The sequence below is a fragment of the Tarenaya hassleriana genome, unplaced genomic scaffold (assembly GCF_000463585.1).
Source record: "Tarenaya hassleriana unplaced genomic scaffold, ASM46358v1 Cleome5, whole genome shotgun sequence".
Classification (NCBI taxonomy): Eukaryota; Viridiplantae; Streptophyta; class Magnoliopsida; order Brassicales; family Cleomaceae; genus Tarenaya; species Tarenaya hassleriana.
Window position 1 is genome coordinate 2,036,623 of NW_010967707.1, and position 15,981 is coordinate 2,052,603.

General features: G+C 36.5%; 3 protein-coding genes across 8 annotated transcripts; 1 reads left to right on the forward strand and 2 right to left on the reverse strand.

The window, feature by feature from the left end:
* The first annotated feature begins 1,884 nt into the window (after window positions 1–1,884).
* LOC104826337 (probable NOT transcription complex subunit VIP2) lies at window positions 1,885–6,343 on the forward strand. Of its 6 annotated transcripts, none has more exons than XM_010558987.1 (15): window positions 1,886–2,041; window positions 2,745–2,876; window positions 2,999–3,107; window positions 3,178–3,356; window positions 3,459–3,516; window positions 3,622–3,831; window positions 4,007–4,219; window positions 4,302–4,431; window positions 4,556–4,655; window positions 4,759–4,917; window positions 5,058–5,471; window positions 5,580–5,632; window positions 5,717–5,758; window positions 5,841–5,979; window positions 6,064–6,343. In XM_010558987.1, the coding sequence occupies exons 2-15, from the start codon at window positions 2,859–2,861 to the stop codon at window positions 6,121–6,123; spliced, it is 1,884 nt and encodes a 627-aa protein (XP_010557289.1). In that variant the 5' UTR covers window positions 1,886–2,041; window positions 2,745–2,858; the 3' UTR covers window positions 6,124–6,343. The 6 variants fall into 6 exon arrangements, with proteins under 6 accessions (XP_010557284.1, XP_010557287.1, XP_010557285.1 ...); XM_010558988.1 differs by having other exon boundaries at window positions 4,302–4,403; window positions 4,567–4,655; XM_010558982.1 differs by having other exon boundaries at window positions 1,885–2,041; window positions 3,459–3,831.
* Window positions 6,344–8,784: 2,441 nt separating this feature from the next.
* LOC104826340 (3-ketoacyl-CoA synthase 12-like) lies at window positions 8,785–11,024 on the reverse strand. The gene has a single exon (XM_010558990.2). It carries the CDS (start codon window positions 10,546–10,548, stop codon window positions 9,079–9,081), a length of 1,470 nt encoding a protein of 489 aa, XP_010557292.1. The 5' UTR covers window positions 10,549–11,024; the 3' UTR covers window positions 8,785–9,078.
* A 1,428-nt stretch (window positions 11,025–12,452) lies between these two features.
* On the reverse strand, window positions 12,453–13,949 carry LOC104826341. The gene is made up of 2 exons (XM_010558991.2): window positions 13,875–13,949; window positions 12,453–13,776 (listed from the first exon to the last, which is right to left on the reverse strand). Exons 1-2 carry the CDS (start codon window positions 13,908–13,910, stop codon window positions 12,994–12,996), a joined length of 819 nt encoding a protein of 272 aa, XP_010557293.1. The 5' UTR covers window positions 13,911–13,949; the 3' UTR covers window positions 12,453–12,993.
* Between the last annotated feature and the right edge of the window lie 2,032 nt (window positions 13,950–15,981).

A 15,981-nucleotide genomic window follows, 5' to 3' on the forward strand; every position in this document is an offset into this window, starting at 1 on the left:
CTTAAGGCCCTTTTGCATGTTTTTAGAGAGAGGGGTATATAGTCGTGGCACGATGAAAAACAGAAAATTTTCTAGAATAACGATGAAACGAACAATTTTATATCTACAACATTAAAGCAATCTATAAAAAATTAATTCTATTTTCATTTTTTATTTGTAGTTATTAGTTATTAGTCGTCCTGAAATTCTGCTTGAGAGTCTGTCCACACAAAAATATTGTATGCAAAATTTAATTACATGCGGGGGACTATAATGGAAAATTAATTTTATTGGGCAATAAAGGTTAAATCGGAATAGATTGAGGGGTTATCAGTTATTTTGAAAATACTTTTCTTTCGCCAGTAACTATATTAAGTGCGAATACATCTCTGCTTTATAGAAGCAACTAGATTCCGATACCAGCAGACCGGTAAGATTGTGCCACGTCACGTAACAAATCCCTGGGCGCTGCGATCACATGGTCCACATGGAATGCCACGCCACTCTTAACACGTGGCGTTATACTATTGGTCCTTAGTCGTGCTAGATCTCTATTTCCAAACTTTTTTTTTTCTTACTTCTGATATAATTGTAGATGAATGCTAGCATATATAATACTGCTATTTAAACCTACAAATTTTCATGAGATTATTTTGCAGTTTATTTAGATCTCTTTATTTTTTTTTAATCCATTTTCTAAATTAAATATTTCAAACCCTAAACACTGAACTAAAGATTCAAAATTTATTGTTTAAAATTTAGTATTAATTTATATCTACGATTTGAGATTTAAACTTACCACAAATTTAAGAGTTTAGGATTTAATAATACATTAAAAAGAATTACAATTTTTTTAACACAAAAAAGCAAGTGATCTCATAGAATTAGTAGAAAGTACACGACGTAGCATTACTGTTAATCAAAACCGAATATATATTTTTTAACCTTATTTGGATTTATATGAACCGTTTTCAGTGCCAAATCAAACTCAAATTTCCCATATATATATATATATATATGTATATATATATATTCACATTGATGATGAAAAGGTGTGGCCTAGATTATGTCGTAAATAACCCCAAAAATATACACAAATCTATGCAAAAAAAAAAAAACCCAAATCTGCATGCATTGATTAATGAAAGGTAACATTTTTTCTATCGATTTCGCTCCAATAAGATAAAGTTTTTTTTTAATGATCAAAGCCAATATTGTAACGATGAAAGTCATACGATACGAAGTATCTGGTCAGGGGTTTGTATTCCGATACAATAATAAAATATCGAGCATGAATTCGTATTATCAAAGATTTATCTAAAGTATATTGATTGGTAACAACATCGCTAATCTCTCTATCACACCATGAACATATAGATGTATATGATGACAGAACTAAAATGATAAAATTATCTCTATAAAATTCAAAATTTGTGCAAAAAAATCAAAAAAATTTCAAACTTATAATTACTTTTTTTTAAGATGAGAAAATGTTCATAATCTCCCTAAACAACATTAAATATCAATTTAGATTTTATTCCATATGAAACCCTTATTTCCGGTATTTTATTTCACTATAAAAAAATATAAAAAAAAAAAACTGACGGATTTGTCGTGATTCTCTTTATATATATATATATATACATACATCGTGTGACGGTGACCATGACCGCCCTACTTAAATCGCAAAAAAAAAAAAGCGACCACAAGGCCCAAACGGTGTCGTTTCAAGCGTAACGTCAACTGGATTAAAATTTAAAACGACGTCGCTCGACTTTAGAACAAGTCACGTAACACGTCGCCGTCTTGCCATTATTGTAACCGCATCGCATACATATAATAAAATTTAAGATATAAGAAAATATATTTATAGAAAAAGAAAAAATAAACTTTAATTTTGTTCTTCTGTTTTGTTTCGTTCAAGGAAAAAAAAATCAGTTACTAGTACAAAAGAAGAGAAAAAATAAGCCCTTTGATTTCTGCTTCATCTCTCGGATTTTCGATCTCCCAAGCTTCTGGATTGGGGTTTCCGTTCATCCTTTGTGATTCATCCTAACAGGTGGTGCGTCGTTTGGCTGCAGATTCCACATCTGAGCGATTTAGGGTTTTTGTCGTTTGGAACTTTGCTTTTGCGATGAAGGAATGATTAGTCTCTGCTTAATTATTATTCCTGCGTTAGTTCGTTGATCAATTTCCTGGAGAATAGAAGTTGATGGGAAGGATTTTGATTTCGCGGGGCTTGTTGCTTGGTAGCAGCCGTGAAATTTTCGATCCAGTTTCGATTTTTCTTGTTCCTCGGTCCGATGATTTTGATGGTACCACTGATTTAGATGTGTTCTTCAGATGTTACGAAATGCTTGTTTGAAGTTCTATTGTATTTATTGTTGTGTCGAATTACGGTGTAGATGATGTATTTTATGAAGATAAATATGATCTTAGGGACTAACATAAGTGAATCAAGTGTTTTGGGGAATTGGATTTGTAATTTCCATTAAGGCTAGGGCTTGTTTTACGTCTTGGTTCAACTCTTCTGAGCTACAAAGCTTGTAACTTGATCGGTGTTCGTGCTTTTACTTTTTATATGAATCATTTGGATAGATGTTAAGTATCGTTTAGCTATATGAATCTAACCCAAAAAATGTAATAAGAGATCAGCCTTTACAACGTAAAAGTGTTTGCGGGTTTGTGCCGGGTTCAAGCTTGTTTGTTTTCTTGTTCTTGTAGTTTTCAGAACTTACTGCCTTACCGGTTTATCGTCTTTTCAGGCAAATACTCGACCAAAAATCCAAAAGTGTCGTTCTCCGGTCCCAAGGCTTGTTGAAGGGTTACTGCTTGGTCGTTTAATGAAATTTTGCATGCTGAGTTGATAATTTGTTCAAATGTCAAGCTTACTTAATGTATTTCCTCCTATCTCTGGTTCAGCTTCATTGCAGTCCATTATTTCGATTGTTGACATAGCTTATGGAATTACTCAGGTTTATCGTGTTTCTGATGAGTGGTAATTCCCTTGGTTTTGCAGTCCTCTATAAACGGATCTGCCTCAAATTTATCAGATGGTTCTGGAAGATCTTTTAGTTCTTCTTTCTCTGGTCAGTCTGGAGCAGCATCTCCAGTTTTCCATCATGCCGGTGGGTAGATGTTTCCAATGTTATTGCCATTAAAGTTTTTGAGCTTAGATTTGTTCTTTTCTTTCTACAGGAACTATTCAGAGCCTTCATAACATGCATGGAAATTTTAACGTTCCCAACATGGCGGGAACCCTTGGGTCAAGAAATTCGGGTCTAAATAGCGTTCCTTCTGCTGGGATTCAACAACCGAATGGTAATCTTTCAAATGGGAGGTTTGCGTCAAATAATATTCCAGTCGCCATTGCTCAGGTACAGAAGCGGATATATGCTGTTATTTTACTGAGAGATATGAAAACAACGAGAATTTTTTGTGGCGCTACTTCAATCCTGCCATTTGATTTTCTTTTGTAGTTATCTCATGGTAGCTCTCACGGGCACTCAGGAGTCGCTAGTAGAGGAACTATAAACGGTATAGGAAACCTTGGATTCAGTAGTAACACTAATGGAGTTGGTGGTTCCATTCCTGGGATTCTTCCTACCTCTGCAGCCATTGGTAATCGGAATACTGTGCCAGGATTGGGAGTTTCCCCAATTTTGGGAAATGCAGGTTCTCGGATAGTTAGTTCTATGGGAAACATGGTCGGCGGGGGCAACGTGGGCAGGACTTTAAGCTCTGGTGGAGGGTTATCTGTGCCTGGTATCGGTTCCCGACTAAATCTGACAGCGAACAGTGGATCTGGAAATTTAGGACAAAATCGAATCTTGGGTGGAGTACTTCCGCAAGGTATTTCATGATTTGTGTCCTTTTGTAACGTCATTCAGTATAACTTTCATTCATGAATCATGCATCATTTTCTTATTGTTAATGTTAATTTTTCCAAGTTGGTTTCTGTTTCCGTCATTTAAGATTACCTTGTAAAGCTTGTTTTTCTTTAACCTTTTTTCCCTTTTTTCTGCAGGATCTTCTCAGGTTATTTCCATGCTGGGAAATTCCTATCCCATAGCTGGTGGCCCACTTTCCCAAAATCATATTCAAGCAATGAACAATCTGAGCTCCATGGGGATGCTGAATGATATGAACTCTAATGAGAATTCTCCGTTTGATATAAATAATGATTTTCCTCAGCTGACGAGTCGCCCCAACTCTGCTGGTGGTCCTCAAGGACAATTGGGTAACTCATAAAGTCCTTCATTTCTGTTTTGAGTAATCTGTTTGACTTATTCATGATCAGATAAATTCCTTAAACCAATCAGGGTCTCGATTGAAACAAGGCCTTGGAGTCAGTCCCATCGTTCAACAAAATCAAGAGTTCAGCATCCAAAATGAAGATTTTCCGGCATTACCAGGATATAAAGGTCCCCTGGTTCATCTGCAATTATTTCCGTAATTGTTATGTCAACATTTGGTGTTATGTTTCACTTTCTGATCCCATGGAGCATTCTGGTTGGGTTTTATTGATGACCTTTATGATATCAGAATCAGACCATTGTCTTGACCAGATTAATAGGTTTTCTACAGGCAGTAATGCTGATTATCCAATGGATTTGCATCAGAAAGAACAACTCCATGATAATTCTATTTCAATGATGCAATCTCAACATTTATCCGTGAGTTCTAGCTTAATGAAAACATGATGTTGAGTTTATTCCTCCACCTTTTCAAGGTTAGTACACAAGGTTTATATTATGCTCAAAATGCTGCTACATGCAGATGGGAAGATCTGCTGGTTTTAACTTAGGACTATATTCATCTCATCGTCAGCAGCAGCAGCAACAACAACAGCAACATGCTCAAGCTGTCAGTAGCGGTAGTGTCTCCTTACATGGCTCTGACATGTTCTCATCTTCACATCCGGCATACCACTCACAGGTATGATACAGTTTTTAATAGGCTCAGTTGTTTCTCGGGGGTTTGATTGAACATTCGTGTAGAATAGGCGAGTGGGCCAAATTCGTTTTGAGATTGTTTTTATATCGAAACTCTATGCTTTATCTGTTTGGTTTCTTCAGACTGGTGGACATCCGGGAATTGGACTAAGACCTATGAATTCTCCAAACTCTGTCTCTGGGATGGGTTATGACCAGCTTATCCAGCAATACCAACAACACCAGAACCCATCCCAGTTCCGGTTGCAGCAAATGTCAGCAGTTAGCCAACCATTCAGAGATCATGGAATGAAATCGATGCAGTCAAATCCTGATCGGTTTGGCTTGCTTGGTTTGCTTAGTGTGATTAAGATCAGTGATCCTGACTTGACATCTCTAGCACTTGGGATTGACCTGACAACGTTGGGCTTAAATTTGAACTCGACGGAAAATCTTCACAAGACATTCGGTTCCCCATGGTCCAATGAACCCGCCAAGGGGGATCCAGAATTCAGTGTACCGCCTTGTTACTATGCGAAAAATCCTCCGCCGCTACATGTAAGTCTCTCTATCCCCCATCGTAACCAGCAAGATTCAGTTTTTTCCCCCTCGGTTCTATTTCCCTTGATTGTCTTCCTGTTCGTAATTTGTTTCCGGTGGATGCAGCTAGGGTACTTTGCGAAATTCTCGGTAGAAACATTGTTTTACATATTCTACAGGTAATGCCCCTGCAACTATTTCTTGTTGTTGACGAGTCCATAACTCAAGAAAACCCATCATCTCATTTTGTTTCTCTCCTGCAGCATGCCGAAAGACGAAGCACAATTATACGCGGCTAATGAACTGTAAGCCCTTCGTCTGTCATCAGATTTCTTGCAAGCTGAAAAAATAACCGTGAAGCTGTCCTTATCCTCTTTTTATTGGCAGTTATAACAGAGGTTGGTTCTACCATAAGGAACACAAGTCATGGTTCATCAGAATCGGAGAGCCTCTCGTCAAAACAAACACTTACGAACGAGGATCTTATCACTGCTTCGATCCAAACTCATTTGAAGTCATCCGTAAGGTCGGTCCATCGTGTTTTATCCTTCTCCATATATGTATATAATGATCGCCCAAAGATTATCCTATCGAAATCTTCGACGTGCAGGAAAATTTTGTTCTTCATTACGAGATGTTGGAAAAGAGACCGCTGCTGCCGCAACATTGAGTAACTCATCTTTCCTTTTTTTTTTAAAAAAAAAAATCCCGTTATTTATAATGTAAATCTCCTATCGTGTAACTCAAATCGATTAGGAATCCATAGAACAAAAACCAAATTCCCAGCATGTATTCTTCTTTTGGAATTTAGCATTTCTCTTCGATCATATGTATCCCCCAACTTTTCCGAGCCATTGTTTAGATCAATTCATGTCTATTCCCTTTAGAAATATCGGACTTTTTCGACTATTTAGATATAAGAGTTTGGTTTAGATTTATAAATTACGGATGCTTCCATATTTGGTTCAATTTCGGTTTTTATGAAGAAAATTTTATTTTTTTTAAAAAAATCATTTTTTTTAGAGTTTTTTTTAATTCGGATTGGAAAAATTCAGTGTTGTTAAAAAAATTAGGGTTTGAAAATTTTAGAGGATTCAGGTCAAAAATAGTATTTTGGATCGATTTTTCAAAATTTAAAAACCGTACCAGTCTCTAGTTTGGATAACACAAATATAGATATTTTAACCGGTAAAAATAGAAACACAAAAAATCTCGTTTATTCTCGTATTAACCAAAAAAAATTCTAGTTTGGATAACGGGATAAGGCCATTCGTTGTTGACGTAGCAAGTGGTCTCTCATCTCCTAATAACATTATATTTATTGCAAACAACGTTAATTTCCGTTGTTCATGGCATGCCACTCCACGTTTGCTTTCTATATTTTTCTGTTCAGTTACTGTTATGTGCCAACCCAAGGCAAGTGGAGTGAATAGATCACGACCGTCCAGTTATCTGACGTGGTTGGGCTATAGAATCAACGGGATCTAAAAAGCCACGTGTCATACATAAAACAGGAGGCCCAATAAATGAGGAACAAGACCGTGTGTGTCAGAGTGGTACTTCAATTTTATTTTTTTTTTGAAAAATGCGATCTCATGGACCGCTCATTTATTTATTGTTTGTGCTGTCACACTCGCAAGCCGTTCCCTGATTTCTTTTTTTGTAAAAGCTGCTCCCTAATTTCGTTTCGCCATTTATTGTTCTCCTCATTTTGTAATCTTAATTATTAGGGTTCTGTAAGTTAATGCGATCTCATGGTCGACTCGTAAATATCATTCTTTTTAATTACTTAATAATCACTCGGAAAATAACGTTTATAAAACGCATTAATTAATTTTCTATTAAATCGACTAATCACGTTTAATTAAGGGGGTAATTAGACAATTTCAAGACGGAGGAAACGTAGGCCCCAGGATCTGGTGGTGACATCAAATGCCTATTGAATGTTTGCCTACCAACCTTTGTTCCCTTTTATTTCACTCCAACAAATTATGTTTTGTCTTTTTCCCTTTTTAAGTTTAATATATAATAATATGCAATACAACCTCCAAACACAAAATTCGGACAGCGTTCAGATTCTGGTCATCGATCAGTTCACTGCAGAGTTTTAAATTTCCCTCTTTCATCAAATTTATCAGCTTCGAATCGATCAATTTCAGCTTTACATCATTTTTTTAGTATAGGATGAATCCTCCTCCATGGACAGACCATGATGCTATTGTTGAAATAGAAACAAAATATGGAGATTTGATATGATTGATAACAATTAAAGGCATAATATCGATTAAGAATAAAATATATATCGTGATAATTATATTTTGCCTTATTTGTTTCTTTTGTATCTTTATTTCCTTGTTTCTTTCAATATTTTTTCCTATAAATGTATGAATTATTTTCATTGTAATGTAATAAGAAGAAGAGATGTAGCAATAAAAGTGTTTCCGTTCTTTTATATTTTGTTCTTTCTTTCTAATTTAATTTCCGCATTTTATTTTTCAATATGGTATCAGAGCCTGGTTGCGATCTGAACTATATGTTTCTCTTTTTCTAATTTTCTAATCTCTTCTTTCTTTTGCGTTTTGGATGTTCATATATCCAAATCGTTCAAAGGGAGAGTAAAAAAACCAGATTCAAACGATGTGCTATGACAAAAAGAAGTCAAAGCTACAAACTCTAAGATCAAGCAAGATGCTATGACAAAAAGAGTTAAAGCTAGAACTTTAAAGTCAAGCGAAGTGATTTGAAAGAGGTTAATACTCTCTAAATGAATGAAATTTGGTTTCTATGGATTGTTCTAATAACAGTGAAGTTTTTCATCATTTTGTTGTATGTTCAATATTGATTTTTAAATTCTTTCAAAATCAATCTTGAGGGGGAATGTTGAAATAGAAACAAAATATGGAGATTTGATATGATTGATAACAATTAAAGGCATAATATCGATTAAGAATAAAATATATATCGTGATAATTATATTTTGCCTTATTTGTTTCTTTTGTATCTTTATTTCCTTGTTTCTTTCAATATTTTTTCCTATAAATGTATGAATTATTTTCATTGTAATATAATAAGAAGAAGAGATGTAGCAATAAAAGTGTTTCCGTTCTTTTATATTTTGTTCTTTCTTTCTAATTTAATTTCCGCATTTTATTTTTCAATATCTATGCCATTACAAACACGGATTTTATTTTTTATAAAAAAAAAAACAGTACGATGAAGCGATATAAAAAAGTGGACAAATTTATAAGTAATTTGCCTAAAATAAATATATTTTTTTAAAAAAATGGAAACTAAAGAACATATATATAATCACAATTATGCAAGTCTCTCGTATTGGAAGTGCATGCCTATGTTTATTAGCGAATCAAATCCGCGAAAAGAAATACAATTAACAATTATAACGCCAAAAATATACATATAAAAGAAAAAAAAGGAAAAAAAGCTACCTAAAATCGCGATGATATCTTTTCCATATTCATATTAATATCTTTTTCCCCGGCAGTTTAAAACGTAAATAATTAAATAAAAAAAATCAAAAAGGGAAGAATGAAATAAAGAGAAAAAAAAATAACATATAGTGACCTTGTGTTTTGGCGTTTGCGATCAAAGGAATTAATCGCGCGTTTTAATCGTCGGGGAACTTGAAATTCTCTGGATCATCCTCGTTTTGGATCCAACCATACTTCTCCAAATAAGGATTCGATATAGACTTTGGTGGGTATTTATCGATGCAATGTCTCCAAACATTACCATCATCATCATCATCATCATCATCATCAAGACCCAGATCTCTTACAACCTCCCAAACACAACTGTTACACTTGAAGCCTGCTCCAAAGCTAACCATGAACACTCTGTCTCCTCTCTTCAGCCTCTTCTTCGCCTCCATGTACGCCAAAACGTACCACAAGCTACTCGCTGACGTGTTCCCGAACCTATGCAGCGTCATCCTCGCCGGCTCTAGATCATATTCCGACAGGTCAAGGCTGTTACCTATCCCATCGATCACGGCTTTCCCTCCGGTGTGGATGCAAAAGTGTTCGATCCCAGTCTTCAAGTTGATCCCTGCCTTTGGAGCAACTACTGGCGCGAGATTCGAAGTTGTCGAGCCTTTGCTAGGGTTTCCACGCAGTCTTTCCGCCATGAGACGTAACACGAACCTCGAGAGCTCGGTTACAGGCAAGATCTTTGGTGTTATGACTCTGAGATTGTCGACGAAAGCTCGTGTCGCTGACTTCGGCAAGTTCTTGCCCAAGTGAAACCCTATCCGACCCTCTTCGTCCTCTGTCTGGATACAACAGTTGTACGAGTCATCTCTGGAGCCGTGGTGTGTCCGTACCATGCCCTTGAGCTTGAACATGGCTCTTCGGCTCAAGCTTCGCTTGTTCGTCATCAGCATCGCGCATCCCCCCGACCTGAACAAGCAGTTCGCGAGGATCATGGATCTGTTGTTGCCGTTGTACCAATTAGGGCTCAAAGATTCGGACGTCACGACAAGACCGCACATGTTCTTATAGCACTTGAAGATGTTCCTGACAATGTCGATGGATATGAGACTGGCGCTGCATCCCATCCCCGTCAAGTTGAAAACTTTCACGTCCCCCCTCATCTTGTAGTGGTTTACGATCCTCGACGACAACGAAGGAACCGAAGAGAGCATGGAGACGTTGATGACGACGACATCGATCTCTTGAGGGGAAACCTTGTTCCTGTGGAGGAGTTTTCCGACGCTGTCGGTGTAAAACTCTTCCATCTCCAAGATCCCATCGCGCAAAGTCGGATTCTCTTCTCGGCCTTCGAACACGAGCCTTGGGCCGTAGGTTTGCTCTCCGATGCCGGAGCTGACGATGGCTTTGAGGAGGAACTTGTATTCGTTGAGCCCGAGTCTATTATTCCGGCGAATGATCTCGCCGGAGAAATGGGTACTCACCATTCGGTCGTCCGAGGGCTTGTAGCACTGGTAGTCCAATATGTAGCATTCTTGGTCACGCTTTGAGTCCATCAGCTTCCAGATCTTGAAGAAGAGATAAGAGAAGAGAAGAGAGGACAAGAGAAAGAGAAGATCCATTTTCTTTTTCTTGTATAAGATGTGCATGCAGAATCATGCATCGAAGATTAGGGATTATATATAAGAGAGAGGCGAAGGAGCACGAAAGAGACAGCTCTCGTTGTTATTTCCATTTTCTTTTTATCGGATATAAATATAAATAACATTTCACCAATGGGTGTGATTCAACTTTGATCTTCTTCACTGTTTGAGTGTGTTAATCAAAATGCTACATCCTTAAAGAAGCGGTACCTTCCTTAGATGCATGGACCTCTCGAAAGCGTTCCTTCGCTGGCTATATATGTTACGTACAATGCATGCATTTTCGCTACGAGAGCTTTTCCTTAATGGCGTGGACATAAATGCATGCACAGAGAGAGGGGGAGAGAGAGAGAGAGAGAGAGAGAGAGAGAGAGGGGACATGTGAGCGAAGGATACAAGGTGCAGAGTCGACGTCGTCCCAACTCCCACCCACTGAATTTGCGCAAAAAGAAAAGACGTTTCCGAAACTCTTTTATTGCAAAAAGGGCTTTTTCTCGATCACGATTTGCGCGTGTAAGTACGCACCCTTAACTCTTCCCCTATTTATTATGACCACTTCTCATTTTATTCGGTCCTGTGCATAAAATTAGGTGCGTCTTTATATGATTACTTTGCCCTCGTATCTTTTTTTTTTTTTGATAATTTTCTTGGACTAACCATAGTTAATCCCCGTTTGATCATACATTTTTCCCGCACGAAATTTGTATTGTTCTTGAGGAATGTTTCGGTTGTGTGATGAACCGTATAATGAAGACGTACAAGATTTAAAAACCCATTTAATATGTATCCAATATTTGGACATCCAGTCTAATAGTTATAATCTGACAATTCTTATTTTTTTATAAAAAAGGTGTTATGGCATTTTTGTTCCTACCATATGCATTATTTTAATGATTAAGGTGATAATTTACATTCACCTAAATTTCTTCATTATCATTATGTAGTTGAATCGAAAATCCGATAAATTGTAGATTATAAAAAAAACAAATATAACATTTGAGGGTTTTAATTATTGCTTGAGAAAACTGGTTAGACTTCTAAAAAGTGTTCGTTATATAATTCCGATATATAATGTATGAAAAAGCCGGTTGACACCTACAGTCGAATTAATTAGTTTATTTTTCTATAATATGATGTGTAGATAAATTGGGCAGGAAAAATTAATATAATTATTGAAACCATAAAATAAATAAAACGACAATACCAGAAAATCCCCAATTTTGCCAACTTAGTAGAGGAGTAAGCCCACCCGTCAACGCCTTTGCCACGTGTATAATATGTATTTGGTCCATTATAGAGAATCAAGCTATTTAATTAGATCACGTGTGCAATAAATATCATCCTCGTATTATGAGTGCTCATATAAAGTTAATCATTATAAGGTTTTATATATACACAATAAAGGTTTACGTTTTTTTATTATTATTAAGGTTTTGTTAAGTGTAAACTATTATTAAAGATATGTTGTTTCGTTAATGTATAGAATTTAAAAATGATGCAAATATTAGCTTAAGATGGTATACGATAAGATTGAAATAGAATTTGACAAGTTGATTAAAATAAACCCAAATCTAGTGGTCAGAGAACATGCAAAGTATGCTCTCACCTTGGGTTCAAATACAAGCGTGGGGAGGGGTATTCACCTGGACTTCCCGGAGATGTAGTCGGGCAAAGGTCCGGTGAACTTTCAGATTATAAAAAAAAAATGATTAAAATAACGAATTGGTAAGATTTTATTTTTTCTTTTATAGTTTATTTGTTGGATCTAAACAATTTAATTATGCATTACATGTATATGGTTCGCAGTACAATTTGTTAGATCGGAATGCAATTTCATGAAAACAATAATTATATCGGATTTGATTTAAAGTCTTGATAAATCTCATTTGCAATAATCGCAGTATATTTTTTTGAAAGGCCACAAAACAAATTTGTAGGCCCAATTAGTAAAATCCCACCATCACAGTAAGATTTCCAAAGGCCCATTAAGGCCCAAGAAAAACAATCTCCATTCTGATTCCAGTTCTGGGCTCACACAAGCATACATCATATCATATACAAATACAAGCACATATATATGTATATTATTGAATATAATTCATAATAATTCTCAACAAATTTCAATAATTAACCCGCTTCACCAACGGCGCCGTCGAGAAATAGTAATGTAATGCATGTCCCTGAAACACGATGTCTTTACCACGTTTCTCGTCTGTCTCGATCCTCGTAGTTTCAAGTTAGGCGCACCTTATTGTTCACGTGATCAGTGAGAAGACGTCTGTTTCCTGTTTCAGATACTTGGTATGCGTCTCTGTTACAGTTACACGGAACGAAATTGACGGTACAAGGCAGCCGAAATGGTTAATCTCCAAGCTGGGAATGGATATCTCGATCGAAAAACCCAAATGGTTATAATCCAATATACACCGCTCTTATCAAGAAACCTTTTTTTTAAATCAATCTCTGCCGCTTGGCGACCTGGAACTCGGGGGAAATGCCTGAAACAGAGCAACCTCTGAAATTGAGCGTCGAAGACACCAAACGCATCTGAGAACTCGAAAGCCCTCTTGAAACCTCGTACGAGATCGGACGAACTCTGGATGTCTGATGCATTGGCGGAGGATTTCGCCACTGTGGAAGAGCGCCTGCGAGGAGCAGAGTCTGAAGCAACGGTCCCGATTCCGTCACAGTCTTCAGAAGCCTCCCCTTCACCGGCAAAACCTCCCCCTTAACCATCTCATCGATCAGAGCTTCCACTGGGTCGATCATCTTTACCATTGAAGGATAATTCTGAGCAAAGGGTCTCTGAGGATTGCAGTTCCGGTTAATGGGTCGGTTCCCGAATCCGATTCCGTGAACCGGGTCGGTCACGTTGTTGAAATTGGAGAATTCAGGGGAAGCGACCGGGTCGAAGAAGAACGAGTCGTCGACGGGTGAAGAGCCGAGCGAGAGGCTGTTCGACTCGGTGACGCTTGAGTTCGATTTCGGATTCTGAGCCACTGCAAGAACAACAGCGTTGTGATCGGCCGTGTCATGATGGGACATGCTCTGTTTCTTGAGGAGACTCTGCAGGTGATCTTTAGCTTCGTCTCTCTCACGGCAAGCGAGTTTGAGAAGGCGAAGGAGATCCTTCACTTCCTCGCCGCGAAGTCTCGTGTCTTCGTTAGCTTTCGCTCTCAGAGCCTCGAGCTCGAACGCAGTGTACTGAAGCGTTTGTCTCAGCTCATCAATGCTCTGCATGGAATCACCAGCTTAGATTTTGAAGAAAGTGACGATCAATTCCATAAAAACAAGAACGAATGTTTGATTATAAAAACAAAAAAGAACCCCACCTCTTGGTAAAACCATGGAGAACACAGTTCCTCCATTTTTTGCCCCCCAAGAAGCAGGAGAGAGAGAGAGAGAGATAGAGATGTGGGTGTTCTTATAGAACAGAAGAAGCCCGAAGAAGAAGAAGAGAAAAAGGATTTCCATATCATATAAATGAAATAAAAAGGAAAATATATTTGATGGAAAAGAAAGTTTGATTTTTTTTTTTTTAAAAGATTTATGGAATTGTTTAAGATTTTCCATATACGTCGTTTCTTCTCCCTTCGAGTGATCGTGACACAGAGCTTTCTTTGCCATAGCCACTCCCGCCTGATCAGGGCCCCTTGTCTCTTGCTTCAAATAATTCGCGTTATTTAATATCTTCCTATATGCAATATATATGACATTTAATGTTAGATATACATATTTCTAAGATTTTATATAATAAAAGCATTAAAAAGAACTTAACTTTCGTGCCAAATAAACTGTATACGTATAATGCATTGGTCGTTTTAAACAAACGTATCAGTGTATTTTATTTACTTTTGTCGCATTAATTACTTATTTATAATTAATGAATTTATTACCATAAAACATGAGTATATATTAGTTTCTAATAATGAATAATGATGATAATAAATAATAATGATAATAACAACAATGAAGGAAAGTAAACGAAATTCTTGGGTGAGGGAGTTTGTCAATCACCATTATACGCTGAGATTATGCGCATTTATTGCTCTTTATTATCAAAACTTTTGTACTGTTTGATGTATACAAATGTCGACGTGGAAAAAAAACATGAGACCATAGTGTCTTTATTTTTGCAATATACGAGATAATATTTGGAATGATACCATTTAATATTTTATATAACCAAAAAAGTATTGACATTTAGTATGATAAAAAAAAAAAGAGAATACTTGTTCAAATGTCAATAACTTTTATTCATGTATTTTAATTTTGTTTGGTTGTTGGGTTGGGTGGCATAGTTAGTAGCAATGATTTTTTTATTATTACTTGTAAATGTATAATCCAAAAATTATTATTACTTGTAAATGTTTTCTATATTGGACTCACAATGTTACTAAATAGTGACATTGAATAGCATTGCTATATAAACACCGCACGTTCACATATGAAAGGATATCATTTTATGTTACAAAAAAAATATTTATTTATTTTATAAGGACATAAAGAATAAAAAAATATGCGAGAATACTACACAGCCCGACCGAATTCCTTGTATACATACAATATATATAGATATGCGTATCTATTTGTATATATATATAAATAATTATGCGTAAGGAAAGAGACAAAATCAGTAAATAGTGAAGACATGTGGTTTAAGAAAAAAACGGCGGATTTGATAATGGATTGTCTTTCCTCAGTTCAATGTATCTGACTGTCACTCTTTAATTAATTCCTCTGCCCTTTGGCTCTCACTAAACTAAACGATGAATAAATGGTCCTTTTCTCCAACAGTTGCATGGATGCTAGTAGTATTTAGCAATATTACATAATTAAAGATTAAGCTATAATTAAAGCATAGATTTTGTCATGTTGATGAGACAAAAATTTACGTGAAGACATACGATCGCTCTATAGAATAAAATAAATTTTGGGGAAATTCTCAACTCAGTTGAAAAATAACAAATCTCTTTTTACACGAAATTGTGGGTTCGATTCTTTATGAGGTTTGAGATTTTTTTTGAAATGGTCAGTTTCGTCTGATTTATCTGATCTCGTTGTCTGCCGGCTACTACATAGAGACCGGTGGGTTTACTATCCGAGATGGTGTTCGATCCGCGAGATGAAACTGGTGTCCGGTCCGAAAGGATCGTGTGACGGGTTCCTACGGTTCGAGAGACGTAATCAAAACTTAAAAAGTCGTAGTAAAATAAAGCGCACATGGATGGTCCAAGGGCATCACTGTAATTATGTGGGAATCGCGATATACGCCGTGCGGCGTGATCACGTGCACGCACGTGATTCTTGGATCTTCCAAAAATCTATTTTCCGCGCGTTGAATTAATAGCAACGTATTTAGCATTGGGTACTCTTAGGGGTCAATTTCATGATATTATTGAACAATGTCCAAGTAATGAAAGTTTGTCAAAGGAGCGT

Excerpts from the sequence above, each read along its gene's own strand:
- LOC104826337 (XM_010558982.1), top strand. Across the intron at positions 4,432-4,555 it reads GTTCATCTGCAATTATTTCC|GTTTTCTACAGGCAGTAATG; the intron begins GTAATTGTTATG and ends CCAGATTAATAG. Across the intron at positions 5,980-6,063 it reads CATTTGAAGTCATCCGTAAG|GAAAATTTTGTTCTTCATTA; the intron begins GTCGGTCCATCG and ends TTCGACGTGCAG.
- LOC104826340 (XM_010558990.2), bottom strand. The coding sequence starts at position 10,548 with ATGCACATCTTATACAAGAAAAAGAAAATGGATCTTCTCTTTCTCTTG.
- LOC104826341 (XM_010558991.2), bottom strand. The coding sequence starts at position 13,910 with ATGGAGGAACTGTGTTCTCCATGGTTTTACCAAGAG. Across the intron at positions 13,777-13,874 it reads CTCCATGGTTTTACCAAGAG|AGCATTGATGAGCTGAGACA; the intron begins GTGGGGTTCTTT and ends GATTCCATGCAG.